The following is a 14823-nucleotide window of genomic DNA, read 5'->3' on the forward strand; positions in this document are numbered from 1 at the left end:
GGTCTTCCAGATCTTTGCCGTCTGTCTACCAATCACTCCTAACTATCAAGTCGAAAGTCATGGAGGGAATTGTCAACAAACAACTGGTCGAATGCCTGGAGAAGCATGAGGTGCTGGCAAACAGCCTGGCTGCCAGTTCGGATTCCAACGTCGTAAAGTAACCGCGGACATCCTCACTGTTCTCCAACGTGGGTCTACACCATCCATACTGGCGACGCTTTGCAGTCTTGCAGACGATTGGACAGAGTCGGACACCAATAATTATATTATGCTAAAGCCTGATCTCCCTGTTGCCTCTTCTACCTAAATTGTTTTTCATTGGTGTCAACTGGGTACTCACTACTCGGAGTGAGGGTAACATGGATGCAGCTAACGTCGGGGTTCGCCCCCTGGTCGGGCATTTGTTGTGAGAGTTACCCCCTCACCCTCGCCGTTAGGCGCTGCATCTGCCACCCTGGTATCACAGACATGGCGGTGGCCTGGCACAAGCGAAACTTCCTAAGCTGGATGTGTATAGCCGGTTTTAACGCGGACGTGCGACTAATTACTTCACTCTTTATTGTGTATGTAGACTAGTATGTAATAGTCATCTGCACGACTGTACACTCATGTACTCACTGTGTTCTGTTCGGTGCCTAAGTCCTTATCATGCTCTCGTCGTTAGGAACTCAAGCACATTTTGAGTTGGGCAATGAACTGTTACTCGTCCAAGTATTAGTTAGTTCTGCTCCGCCCAGCACTAGTCTAGAGCTCTGCATCTGGACAAGATTGACGGGTCTACACGGCAATCATGGTAATCGGGTATGCATCATCTCAGTTTGGGATCCTCCTAGCTGATCCTGCCGTCCTGGTCGGGAGGGCTTGGCAATGCGATCATGCACAGAGTAGATCTACCAGGATATGCCCGGATTACTGAGTCAGTGTGACCACTGTGGCCGAGGCACTGAGTGGTCACAGGTGACGGCTCGAGTACCATTACAATGTCATAGTCATTGAAGGAAGCAAAATAAAAGTGCTTGTCAGACACGAGTGCTGGCTGACACACTCATCCTCAGATACAGAGTGGTTTCTCACTGACAGTCAGTGACAGCTAGCGCTTTACAGTCCCCAGTTCCGTCCTGACTCCTGGGCTACCCGGATATACGGGGGACGGACAGAGTAGATATCCGCATAACAGTTCGACCCGTGCGTGCCGTACTGCATCTGCCGGCCCTGGATGTAGTAAAATGTTTGTCTACACTACAAACTTACTAATACTACTAGTTTTACTTGTGTTGTGCGTTCTGTGTCCAGAACAGTACAGTCCATCCAATGCCCAATGGGCCACTAACCCACCGCCACCGAGGTTTCCTCAAGCGAATACTAGGACCGTAGAACCATAGCAGGTCAGAGACTAGACAACGTTGAGCCTATTTTCAGTTTGTTCTTGGCATTCGCCGGTAGCAACAGCGTAGATCTACAGGTGGACTTCGCTCAAGGAAACTTAGACATGACCACGCCGACAAAGAAAACGATGGCCGCGTTGCTCGACCCCTCAACGGATGAGGTCGACCTTGACGCCATCCAGCCGGACTTGCGGGAGGCGCTAGCAGTGCGGGGAAATGATCGATGTGCCGACTGCCGAGCTGAACGTAGGTACATTTAGAGTCTACGTTTATCCAAACAGTCTCTTATCTTGTTGAAGACCCCACGTGTTCTACAGCTCAACGAGAGCGAACAAAATATAGATTGCTCAGCAGTCTGAGCACCCCACATCGAATGCTAATAGGCTAATACTGCAATACACGAATATGAGGCAAGATCAAACAAAAGTAGAAGGGAGCAACATACGATCATTGTACTGCGCACCTATTTGCATTCGATGTATTCGAGATCTATCTGATGATCTGATGACCCGTGATGATCCGATGTCGACCGTTCTATCCGGAAACGCAGAGTTACAAATAGAACTGCCCACCCTCTACTGTGTATTTGAGATCTACATGCATACGACTGCGCTTCATACAGCGCATGGTTTGTAAGAAGACCCCATTTTGATAATTGCCACACGAACAACAAAACCGAACAAAGTTCCAAGCCTGGTTGAACTTGAACCAAGCTGAAAGTCCTCGTATAGACCCAGCTTCAGTTAGACTGACTTCTCTGCATTCGCAGGAACGCCACCACCGTCAAGGATGAAGGTCCGCTTGACACGTGGAAAAAGTTATAACCTATCCTAGAATAAAGATACACTATCCTCAGTGGCCGTTAAACTTAAATTAATGGAGCATGCCAAAAACGTTGCTTATCATAATGATTTCTGAAGGATGTAAATCGGGAAAATCTGATGAAAAGTTGAAAATCACCATGCACAAGGACTTGAACCAGGGGCCTTCGCGGTGCTCTACTACCCAGTCAGGAGTATAGTCAAACTCACACTAATTCATAAGTAAAGAGAAAGGACCAATAAGTTACGAGTTATGACTGACGAGGCAGGCACAGTGGGTTGGTCAAAGACCATGATTAAGATACGAGAGATACCGGGTTCAAGTCCTGCCTGGGAGCGGTTTTTCCAGCCGTGCTGCTACCCACAGTCAACTGGGAACTTGTGGTCAGGCACAAGGGGTGCATGGATGCAGCCAATGGGGTTTCTTGTCACTTCCGCCAGTGGTTGTGAGACTTATCCACTCCCCGCTGCATCTGCCGCTAGGGATTACCGGGTGTTAGCGGCCGTCGTGAATTCCCTTTGGGAACGAACACGATAATGTACTTCCTTTTACTTTATGACTAACAGTCCACCAAGGTAACGAGTTTAAATAAGCACACTCTCTTTTTCTTTCCCTACTAGTTGCTGTTACACTCACTGATCCTTATGCACAGATATACAGCATTCCCTCACTAGTGGGACCATTGTTATTAGGCTAGGGCCTGTTTTGGACTTCCCACTCTAAATAAAGAATACAAACAAACAAACAACACCAATTAATCCCGACAAATGATTTATCAGATAATCCAGCCCAGGGGACAGTGCTACCTGTATGACAGATGACAGCCACTCCAAGTCCGGGTCATCTGGTTACTGTCATTTCCACACCTACTAATTCTAGGTTAGTACATGGCTGGGAGGGGCTTACAGCTTGCTAGTGCCGGGCAGTTTAACCTGAGGGCTAACATGGAGGGTGCTAACCGTGACGCTGTTAAGCCCGAACTGTCATGTATTAAACAAATTTAGAACGAGATAATTGTTCCCCTGGCATAGAAGCTGACTAAGCAGACATTTTCAACCAGGGTTAGGAAGATCTTTATCAATTTGAGTAGGATTGTAACAACGTGTACATTTTACTTGTTTCCTTGTATTTTGGGTAGTTTCCTGGTTTGTTTGCCGAGAGAAATGAAACAAATTACATGTTGCGGCTCTGGGTGTGAATGTCATACTTATCAATACTGTTCATGATCTGCAACCAGTTAAACGTACCTGCTACGAGTGCTACAGTAGTACTTCAGTACATTCAGTGGGCCTTAGCCAAACCCAAGGCCCTGGCACCAGCATCTTTTGTCAATTTTAATTATTGTTCTGAATGAACTACATGCTGTAGGTCCGCATTGGGTGGAGGTAACGCGTGGCATAACGTTGTGCAGACCGTGTGCAACTGAACATCACTTGCTGGGCAGTGATTTGTCGCGGATCAGGTGTATCAAGGCCGGTGAATCCATCGACAGCAGTGTGATCAAGGCAAGTGACGTATACATGTGTATGTAGCCATCATGGGCCAGTAATGACAGTGGCTGGCATTCCGATCAAGGGCACACAACACAGGAGACCACTGGTCGTGATGTATGATAGGAAACCTTTTATTTTTATTCTTTTAAGTTTATGCATGTTATGCATGTCTGCATGCGTATGCTTTGCATGTTATAGATGTCATGTATGTTGCATGTTTCATGTTGCTGGTTGCATGTAGATTACGACGAAGTCATGTGGGCAAGAATAATCACTACAATTCATTTTTGTCACATAATGGCGCCTCCGAGTTTTGTAGGAAGGGAGGAATGACAAAACACTATAGGATATGTGTCAATGTAGTGTGATCAACACAGCAGAAAACGCCTCCAATATAATTATGAAGTCACAGTACTGTCTACTCATTTTCTAGTATACATGTACTTAAAAAGCCAATCACATGAAACCATGAAGTAAGAACCGAAACGAAAATGACAACCCAAATTCAGCAATAAATAGAACCGACTCGATTAAAGTGTAAGATTGAACACAAAAGCTTGACAAGAAACCGTTATCTAACACCGTATCCAGCGCTGTATGCCATGTCCCAACAATGCATATGCGCATTATCACCCTTGCTAGAGCTATTATATGTGGATGCGGCTAATTGGGTTTCTCGGCACTTGTGCCAGTAGTTGTGCGACGTATCCACTCACCCCCACCGTTAGGCGCTGCATTTGCCGCTAGGGTTTACCGGGTGTTAGCGGCCGTCGTGAGTTCCCTTCAGGAAAGGACACGATAATTTGTTTAAAAAAACTTTTATTAGACCTATTATCACCTAACACCTCAGTTTCCTAGGGCATGTCACACTTCTAACTTGTTTTGTAGAAAGTGTGCAAATGCACCAGTTTTGCCTAATACCAGGGTTCTAGCCAAATGGGGGGGGGGGGGGGGGCGTTGGGGGCGCAGCGCCCTCATACTCTGATTGAGCCTCCCCCTGTGAAAAGTCCCCCACTCATTGGTCGATTGTTGTGTTTTTTTCATGTCATTCAACAAAAATGCAGTCGATAGTCACTATTAATGGGTTCAAAAAGGCACATACATGTATGCCTGGGGTGGAGACGGGGGGGGGGGGGGGGGGGGGGGGGGAAGGGGGTTCGCCCGTACGTTGCATTTTCCATGGCGAGATCATTAATGGGGAAATGGAAAAATAGGTTACGGGGTAACTTTTTCCCCTGCCCCAGTCAGTGGCCGATTGTGAAAGGTACCGTTGCAGCTTTGACGCTCTCCAGCATTGTAATGCCGGGAGTGGACGTCTCCTGGTAATCTATTCCATTTATGTGTAGCTCTGAAGGCATACCTCGACTTGCTAGCGCTCATTCTTGCAACGGGAAGACCGGGTCCGTCCTGCTACTGAAGTAGAGTTTCTCTGGTTATTTGCAGAGTCAGTAGTTGTGTGACGGACTGCGATGTCTCACCATACAGGCTCTTCCACACAAGAGCAAAGGTGTTCTGGTGGAAGCGCTCTGACACCTGGAAGACTCCCAGCCGGGTCAGCAGAGGTTAAGCTGAGTGTCGCATGGGTACACCATAGACCGTGCGGGTTGCCTGATTCAGCAGAACCTGCATCCTCCTCGTTTGAGCGTCCGGCAGTCAGCCACTGAAATAGGGCGATGCGTATAAGGCGTCTGGCAATACATGTACTACGGAGGTTGCTCACGATACCCTTGCACTTTCACTGAGGTAGCAGTGTGCGCGCCAGAGTGCACCAATCTTCTGAGCCGTCTTGGCTGCCACTCTATTAATTTAATTAACGTGTTCTGTGAATTCAAGGTGTTGTCCACGTTGTCACTCCAAGGTACTTGACTGAGGAGGCTTCCAGGAAGGGTGTCCTGTCTCAGGTGACTTCAATCGGTGGTGTTGGCTGTTGTCGTCCAGCGGCATACACTGCTAGGAGATGACTCTTTGTCTCATTGAGAATGAGGCCAGGTTGACGTAGCCATCCACTGAGCTCAGTTACTGCTGTAGAGAGACACATAATTTGTAAATAAATGTATTCAAGGCTTAGAGGCTAGCCTGTTATGTTCTCATGCACACCACTACTACTAGACAACAGGAACTAGCTTGGTGACAAGATAATAGAAACTAATTATTTACATTCTCAAGTGAGGAAGAAGAGCAAGGAGAAGAACACATGAATCCAGAATATGGATGCGTGCATGCGTCCAATAGAGACATGACGTAATCACGTGAACCAAGGCGTATAACGTAACAATACGCGTTATGCGGGTGATAACAACTTGAAGTACATGCGCAATACATGAGTAGCTAGCATGATACATCACGTCCCTTCTGAGATAGAAATATAACAATTACATTTACATACATGTATCTCACGCCCCTTCTGAGATGACAACAAGGCATCTAATACCAACTAGAAAGGACGGCAAAGCAGATAGAGATAACTGAATACGAAAATAGCTGAGCTCAACAAGAGGCAGAAAGACGCACAGGCAGCTAATCATAAGTTTGGCCACGAGTGTTCGAAATATTCAGCCTAGACGGGGGTTGGCGGCTTCGCTGACTGCGCCGGACTGGCGGGGCAGGCTGAGTGATGGGGGTAGCAGGCATCGGCTGTGCAGGTGCGACGGGCAAGACAACAGGACGAAGAAAGCGACGGTTTCGCCAGTATATTCGGCCACTGGGAAGCTTGACCATGTAGTCGCGGTGGCTCCCAATGGCGACAATGGTACCGCGGGCGTTCCACAACTTGCTGCGGGGATCTTGTAGATCCACAGGGCAACCAAGGTGGAGGGCAGGCAGAGAACGGGCAGACTGGTTGTAGTGCTGACTGGCTGCTTCAGACTGGGCAGAGGCACGACTGTCGATTTCGTCAGCGGTTTCTTGCCACGCTGGGGCAAAACTGGTCCGGTGGGCAAGCACGAATGACGACAGGGGGCGGCCAAACAGGGCCTGCGCTGGGCTCTGACCGGAGCTACGGGGAGTGTTACGCCATTCCAATAAGCCACGACGGAAGGCGTCGACATTAATGTCTCCGTTGGTGGTGGTCTTGTACACGAGAGATTTGATGGCCTTGACAGCCGCCTCCGCATGGCCATTCGATTGTGGGTAATGCGGACTGGATCTGACGTGGCGGACTTGCCAACGCTGACAGAAGGCGGAGAAACGCTGCGCTGTAAACTGCGGACCACCATCAGTCGTCAGGACAGCTGGGACACCGAGATCCGCGAACCAGCCTCGGAACGCACGGACTACGTCAGCGGAGGTGGCGGTGCGTCCTATCTTGGCAACACAGGGCCAGCCGGTCTTGCGGTCCACGTATACCAGGAACTGGTAGCCTTGGCATTCGAACAGATCCGCGCTGGTGCTCTCAAACGGGAGGGCAGGACAACGATCCTCAGTTGCCAGCAGCGGTTCCTTCACTTGGGAAGGTGCGTGGTGACGGCATTCAGCGCAGCTGCGAACGATATTGTCAATGTCGTTGGACAGCTGGGGCCAATACACCACCTGGCGAGCACGAGCCTTGGTACGGTTGAGACCTTGATGAGCAGCATGCAAGTCGTCAAGCACACTACGCCTGAGGGAACGCGGGACAACAATGCGAGGACCTTTCAGTACCAGGTCCTGGTCGACTGTAAGATGATGACGGACTGTCCAATACGGCTGGGCGGCAGGACATAAGTCGCGTTTGTCGTCGGGAAATCCGTTCCGGACGGTGGTGAGGAGTGCCTGATAATCCGAGTCAGCTCGAGCGGCTTCTTGCAATTCGGCAAACCGGAGATTGGCAATCTGGCCTTCGGTGTCTTTCCGAATGCAAGCGCGTATGGCAGGAGTACGAAGGGCTGGGTGTTCACCGAGCTCATCGTCAGGGGTGGGATCATCCACTGGATTGCGGGACAGCGCGTCGGCGAAAGCGTTGTCAGTACCCTTACGCCAAGTGGCATGCAGCTGGTATGGACGAAGCTTCATGACCAGGCGTTGGAGCCGGGGATTCTCAATCTGATCGAGCGAGTACGAGTTGATGATTGGTGTGAGGGGCCGGTGGTCGGTGACAAGCTCAAACAATGTACCGGCGAGGTAGAGAGAACATTTCTTCACCGCCCAGACGACAGCTAGGAGCTCCAGTTCGATGACAGCATACCGGGATTCTGGATCCGACAGAAATCGACTGCCACACTGGAGAATGCGCCACTTGCCATCTTGCAACTGCCACAGAACGTAGCCAAGGCCATGCAAAGCAGATGCATCGGTCTCTAGGCGGAGTGGCTGGTCACGTTGGAAGAATGACAGCGTTGATGGTGACAACAGCTCAGCCTTGGCAGCGTTGACTGCGTCTGTGTGAACTGAGTCCCATACAAACTCGTTGGACGTCTTGAGCAATGGGCGCAACGGGGCGGCGTGCTCAGACAGGTGCGGGGTGAACTCACCACACTGGTTGATAAGACCCATAAACGATCGGAGATCAGTGCGGTTGCTGGGAGCTGGAAACTGGCTGATAGCTTTGACCTTGGCATCATCGACGGTCCAGCCGTCAGCACTGATGCGGTAACCACAGAACTCCACGGCTGGCATGCCGAACACAAACTTCTTGGCGCTCAGAGTAATGCCATTCTCCCGGGCGCAGAGCAGGACATCCCGGACGTGAGATCGGTGGGTGTTCAGGTCATTATCGTAGACGAGGCAGTCATCAACGACCTTCTGGAACTGGGAGATATGAGCGAACGCGGCGTCGGTGCGGCGATTAAACTCGTCTCCGGCAGAGACCAATCCTTGTGGGTTGCGTAGGTACCTGTACCGACCCCAAGGTGTCATGAACGTGGTCAACGGACGGGAGGCCTCGCTCAGAGGAACTTGCCAATAGCCGTGGCGGGCGTCTAGCTTTGTGAAATATCTTGCGTTGCCAACGCTGGATACAGCGTCACGAGGGCTTGGTGCGGGGTGAGCAGGGCGTTCGACTTGGTCGTTGAGCTTTTTGAAATCAACGGTGAGCCTCTTCTCGTTTGTCCCCTTCTTGTCCACGATGACAATTGGGTGACACCACGCACTGGGTTCGGTGACCTCCTCGATGATGGCATCCCGGACCATGTCATCCAGCTGGGACTTCACTTGGTCACGGTACGCATGCGGGATCTGGCGGGCATGATATGCAGCGACAGGCTTAGCATCAGCTCGCACTCTAATTTCCATAGGTCCACCAAGCATTGGCTTCAACACAGAGTCATCAAAGACGTCAGCGAATTCAGCTAGGAGTTCGGCTCTCATCGTCTCTGAGTCGGTGGCTTTGGACACAACCTTGTCCGCAGGTGCATCGGGAACGGCCGATGGGACTACCTGTTGGACTGCTGCGATTTGCTTCGGCCAGCCGGACGGCAAGTATCCTAGGGCGTGCAAGGATGAACGGGATAGGAGGGCATCAGTCAAACCATCATAGACATGAATGGTGGACGTGTGCTGGTTTGGTCCACAACTGAGAGTCGCCGAAATCTTGCCAACAGGGGTGAGACTGGCGCCATCTGCGGTACGAACATCGTCGATGTCGTCAAGCAGGTTCTCGACAAATCCGCCTAACTGGTCAAGGTGTTGAGTGCCGATGGCATCAACGTCGCTACCAGTATCCGGGAGCCAACTAAGAGCTACGGGCTCTGGCTCGGTCACAAGCTGGGTGGCAACGGAAACTGTTGCGTCGTCCAACAGAGATGCTCGGTTGAGTCGCAAGTGTGCGATCTTGGACGACTTGTCCGGCTTCTTGGCAGGCCTGCGGCACATTGCCCGGAAGTGACCCGTTCCATTACAGTTAAGGCACACTTTGTTGATCGCGGGACACGGCGATTTCGTGTGCGCTGTGCGTCCGCAGTTACGGCACTTATCACGAGCAGAAGTGTGCTTCGCCTCAACTGGGGGCTGTGAAGCTAACTTCGCGCGCTGATAAGACGACTTCCTGGCAGCATTGACTTGGCCGGCGGTAGGGATGTGGTGGCTGGTCTGTGTGGCTGCCTCTTCTGCACGACACACCTTGACTGTCGCCTCCAATGTCAGGTCGGAGGTGGACAACAGTTTGTGACGGGTGGTGTCGTCCAGGATACCGATCACAATGCGGTCTCGCATCATGTCCGCGTGGACCCGTGCAAGATTAGTTTTGCACGTAGAACAGGCACGTGCCGAACAGGCAGAACAGAGCTCGTGTTCCACAAAATCACACGTGTTAAACAACTCCTTCAGGGAAGTGTGGAACCCGTCAAACAATTCCCCTTTCTGTTGCGTGCGCTTATAAAATTCAATTCGGTCAAGTATCGGGTTTCTTTGTCGGCGAAGAAACTGCTTGACCGCCTCCAAGACGTCACACGCATCAGGATTGGTCGCGATGACAATGGTGCCCTCCCTGATGAAACGTCTGAGGTCTTCGTCAAGGCACTGACGGATGGCAGATACCCTGGTTTCCCTTGACTGTGCTGTCAGGTGCTGGCACCGAGAGAAGTCTTCCCACAGTTCCTGCCAGGCAGCAAACTCTGACAGGGACGCGGAGGACAGCAGCATGGGTCGCTCCGCCGCGACAGGCTTTGGAGCTGGCGGTGCTGGCGACGAGCGAGGCTGACTCTGTTGAGTAAGACCAGTGATAATTGCATCGAGACGCTTCTCTCGCTCATTGGCTGCCTCCATCTGCTTTTTGAAGAGATCAGCAAGAGCAGCGATATCTGCGCTCGGCACACTTGGTGCAGCTGCATCTGACATTTCGGAAGACGGTCACGACTAGAGAAATAAATAAAATGTAATTGGACCTGCAGGCCTCGTGCGAACACAACCGGGATGCACCACGGGCAACTAGAAAAACACAGGTACGAAACTTCACTGCGCCATGTTATGTTCTCATGCACACCACTACTACTAGACAACAGGAACTAGCTTGGTGACAAGATAATAGAAACTAATTATTTACATTCTCAAGTGAGGAAGAAGAGCAAGGAGAAGAACACATGAATCCAGAATATGGATGCGTGCATGCGTCCAATAGAGACATGACGTAATCACGTGAACCAAGGCGTATAACGTAACAATACGCGTTATGCGGGTGATAACAACTTGAAGTACATGCGCAATACATGAGTAGCTAGCATGATACATCATAGCCGTTCCTTTAAGCTTACCAAGATTACACATAACCATAGCTGGATTGGACCGTTCACTCACAGCATCGTTATTTCCCTTCCGTCATGCACAGCTTCTGGAACAAGGCGGTAACGAACAATGCAACGCCGACAAGGAGGCCTATCTCTCAAAGTCCTACAAGCGTCCCGCTCCATATGGGTAAGTTATACGATGCACTGAAATGTGTTCGCGAAATCCGATCTAGATACATGTAGCTGTAAAGCATTCATCCAGGGAAATGGTGTGTGTATTATTATTATTATTATACGCACGTCCGCGTTTACGTCAACAGTAAGTCCACGTATTCGCATGTGCCAGAAGACAGGCAGAGTGGGCAGAGAGGAAAACAAAAAATAAAAGTAAAAAATAAAAGTAAGACAGCAGGCGATAGGCACATAACTCATGTGTATACCAGAAGATAAAAGGGAGATGAAACGAAAAGTTTTCTCGGAGATCAGTCCTGATCCTGCACACGTAAAGTTTGCTTTTTGTGGCCTGCTCTCTTCTATTTTACCGCACACAGGAACATTGTCTACAGGAAGCACTTCATTGGCGCCAAGTATGTGAGACATGAGTTCTGTTCTCTGGAGGGCACCGGGCTGCAGAGAAAGTCGATCATTCCGCAGCCGTATATCACAGGTCAGTACCGCAAGCTTACAACAATGTGATTACCGTATTTTCCGGAGAACGTCGGTGCGGCTAATACTACGATGGTCTAATAAATACATGGTAGACATCTGTTCGTGATCACAAATCTAGGTGTGGCGTATACTCCAGACAATACGGTATCCGAGTGCCACACCTCTGTCACGCTATGAATCGCCGTAAAAAGATGTATAATTGGAGGAATTGAATACTCCATACATCAACAAGGGGGTGATTTGCATCTACATGGGTAGTTCAGTACTTCAGAGCATGACACTAGGTATAGACCAACCAACCTAGCGATGGTGCTGAGCCGTCCGAGGAATATTGTCGCATGCACACAGACATACCACAGGAGAGTTGATGTACTTTTTCAGAAGTTCATGTAGCACACCATGCAGTGAAATGTTGCTTCACAGGAAGCAAACGCATTCCCCTTCATTCCTATCAACAGCCAGCTAGAACCGTGCTTCAGTGGTGCAGCTTGCCACCCTGGCAACTCTTTCTTAGCCAAATACAGCATGGCTGTTGCTTATGAAATGAAGCCATTGGCCAATTTTTGTAGTGAAAATGTTCACGGAGACAGTCACACAGATCCCATGGAACTAATTCCCACTTGGCGCTTTAGCCGATCATCAAGTTACTGCTGTGATACATATCCGATAATAATGCCATGTACGGCTATTTGTCTTTATGTCAGGCGAAATATCCTATCCTCTCCTTAAGCGTGGCCGAGCGAATGACACTTGGCTGACCCGATGCTTGGAAGCCTATGCTACGAGTGGAAGCCTACGTTACATGGATAAGGTATGGTGATGTCTGCAGCTCTAACATACAACGAGATGTTGCAGCCAATTGAAGTCTCTTGAGCGACAGGGCATGATCTTATGCAGTTTTCAATTTGTTTCTGTATCATTATTAGGCGTAATCATCATGCTGCGTAAAAATATCACATTGAATGTGCGATTCCTCTCTCTTTACCTACCTGTTCAAATATCTCTGTTGTTATCTGCAGGAAGGCAAGGAACTAGGTTCCATCCCGCTGGGAGTGTTGAATGTTGCACTCGTCTCTGACAAGGACATGAATGGCGATAGCGACACTCTAATCATGATTGTCACCTACCCAGAAGATGCCAAAACTCGCAAGCCGTCCAATTCTGAGGCTGAAGTGAAGGGAGGAAAGAGACTGACACGCAGCCTGTTCTTCAAAGGCTTTGAATTCCTCGCTGGAAGGGTAAGACTCGCAGTGGACTGACTTTTTCAAATGGAATATAATTAATACAAATGCTCATTGTACAGCATTTTTTTATTATTGTATCTTCCCTGCATTGGATGTACATGTACATGTAGTAACTCAGTCTGAAGAATGGCTGTGGCTTCCTGCAGCTTCATCTCTGAAAAAAGGAATTCGGGTGGACACACCCACTCCCATAGCGCTGCACATTCATTGTTCTTATTACCTGATGAAGGCCAAGTGCCGAAACGTTGTAAAATAACGGAACTGGTTCGGTTGCGCCAGCACTATGGGAATGGGTGTGTCCACCCGAATTCCTTATGTAGTAAATTCCTCCCATAAAGAGGGGGGGGGGGTGAGTGCAGTACATTTTGACACAGACGGTACGTGTGCCCCTTGGCAATCGCTAGACTTTATCTGTTTCCGTGACTGAAAATGATGAAGTACTTTGGTAGGAATTTTCATATAATATTATTTCTTGAGCTCTACAGTTGTAGTATGCTAACCATGGACACCATTACTACTCTGGTGTTTGCCTATCATGATGTGTGTGTGTCCTCTGGTTAAACGTGTAGGATATTGTTGAGTGGTATGTGGCCATACGCTATGCAAAGACGGTGCATGTCGGTGCAGTGGATGGCACTAAGCCAGAGGTGAGCTTGCTTTCTTCAACTATTCTACGCCAGTTATTGGATTACGTAATTATCAGCCCAAATTTTATTGCGGATGCATTCTCATCATAGCCTCCAAACAGAGAATGTCCGTTCATCTCTCATACTCACCCGGTGGACAGTACTGGTCTGGCTTTTGTACATTTCATTATTGTCATGTGCAAGACAGTGCACAGGTGTTCCTGCACAAAAGTGACAAAACCTGCAACATGACCTTACAATCACTCATACAAGGTTCGAAGACCAAGAAAAGATCGGAAACCCAGAGCAGTGCTGTCCTTGGCCATCAAGCAAGGCAGGTTAAGGCGAATAAAAGGCTGAATCCAAAACTGTATCTCTATGAAAAAAAAGTTAAAAAAAACTATCATTTCTGTATCTCTCATGTAGATAATCATGTGAAATGGATAGACTCGTATTGACCAACCCCACATCCAGCATGGTATCCACAAGCGCTGACCTGGACCCACCCCATGACATCGTCTTGAAGCCACCAGCCGGCAGCTACATTGTCAACACACGCACCCATACACATACATGCATGCACACCTCAGACAGACCTCAGACATGCCCATCGCGGAAGCGATGATAGCGAACAGCTATGTAACACATAGCAACTTGTGCTGGGATTACACCATTCAACAGCTTGCAAGGCTGATGAATTGACCGCCACTAATTTTTAGCCTGGTATCCATCACACAGCTGATTGAAGTGGCCTTTTCTGGCCAGTGAATCCCTATTTTCATTTTTCATTCCTTTGTTTACACACACACACACGCCACACCACATACTCCGGCATACACTGGCTGTAGGTAACCACCCAGGAGAATGAAAGAAGAGCTAGGAGAATGAGAAAGAGAAGAAAGACGTGTCCGACCATAATCATCGGGAACTGAACCCGCAACCTCTCGGATTGGAAATCAACTGCACATGCCACTGCACCATATGGGACACACACACACACTTGTACTTGTACTTGCTCACTGCCAAAACTGGTCACGTGGGTCTCCCTGGGAGAGGGGGGAGAGACTCAAAAGGAATCTTGGAAAGATGACTCAATTGGCCATTGAACCACCCAGCGGCCGACACCCCCTGAAATCCCCAAACTAGGGTGGACTTTAAATGATCCCACTTATGGGCTCACCACACCCCAGTAAGTGGGCCGGACAAGGTGCAGAAAAAGGATTGACGGCATCAGGGTATCCGTCCCGGGATCCAACTGCAGGTACCCCTGCCCCCAGTGAAGGTAATACTTGGTACTAGTGTGGGTGGCTAAATCAGAGTGGATCTGATATAAGCTTCACTAGCACCATTGATTACACAAGAGTTAATCTAGCCAGAAGCAGTCCATGGTTAACAGGTATGTATACTTCAAATAGAAAGTATATGAACCCTGAAACCAACAAAGGTGG

The 14823-nt window shown here is 49.2% G+C and overlaps 1 protein-coding gene across 1 annotated transcript in view; it reads left to right on the forward strand.

The window, feature by feature from the left end:
- Positions 1 to 1159: 1159 nt before the first annotated feature.
- The window catches only part of LOC135805850 (arf-GAP with dual PH domain-containing protein 1-like), an 18524-nt gene continuing 4860 nt past the window's right edge, over positions 1160 to 14823 (forward strand). Inside the window, exons 1-7 of the mRNA XM_065319969.1 lie at positions 1160 to 1631; positions 3576 to 3712; positions 10938 to 11023; positions 11388 to 11503; positions 12210 to 12316; positions 12525 to 12743; positions 13319 to 13396. Of these exons, the coding sequence (XP_065176041.1) occupies positions 1490 to 1631; positions 3576 to 3712; positions 10938 to 11023; positions 11388 to 11503; positions 12210 to 12316; positions 12525 to 12743; positions 13319 to 13396 (885 nt within the window). The 5' untranslated portion in view covers positions 1160 to 1489. The remainder of the gene's footprint in view (positions 1632 to 3575; positions 3713 to 10937; positions 11024 to 11387; positions 11504 to 12209; positions 12317 to 12524; positions 12744 to 13318; positions 13397 to 14823) is intronic.

Source organism: Sycon ciliatum, chromosome 1 (assembly GCF_964019385.1).
Source record: "Sycon ciliatum chromosome 1, ocSycCili1.1, whole genome shotgun sequence".
Lineage (NCBI taxonomy): Eukaryota > Metazoa > Porifera > Calcarea > Leucosolenida > Sycettidae > Sycon > Sycon ciliatum.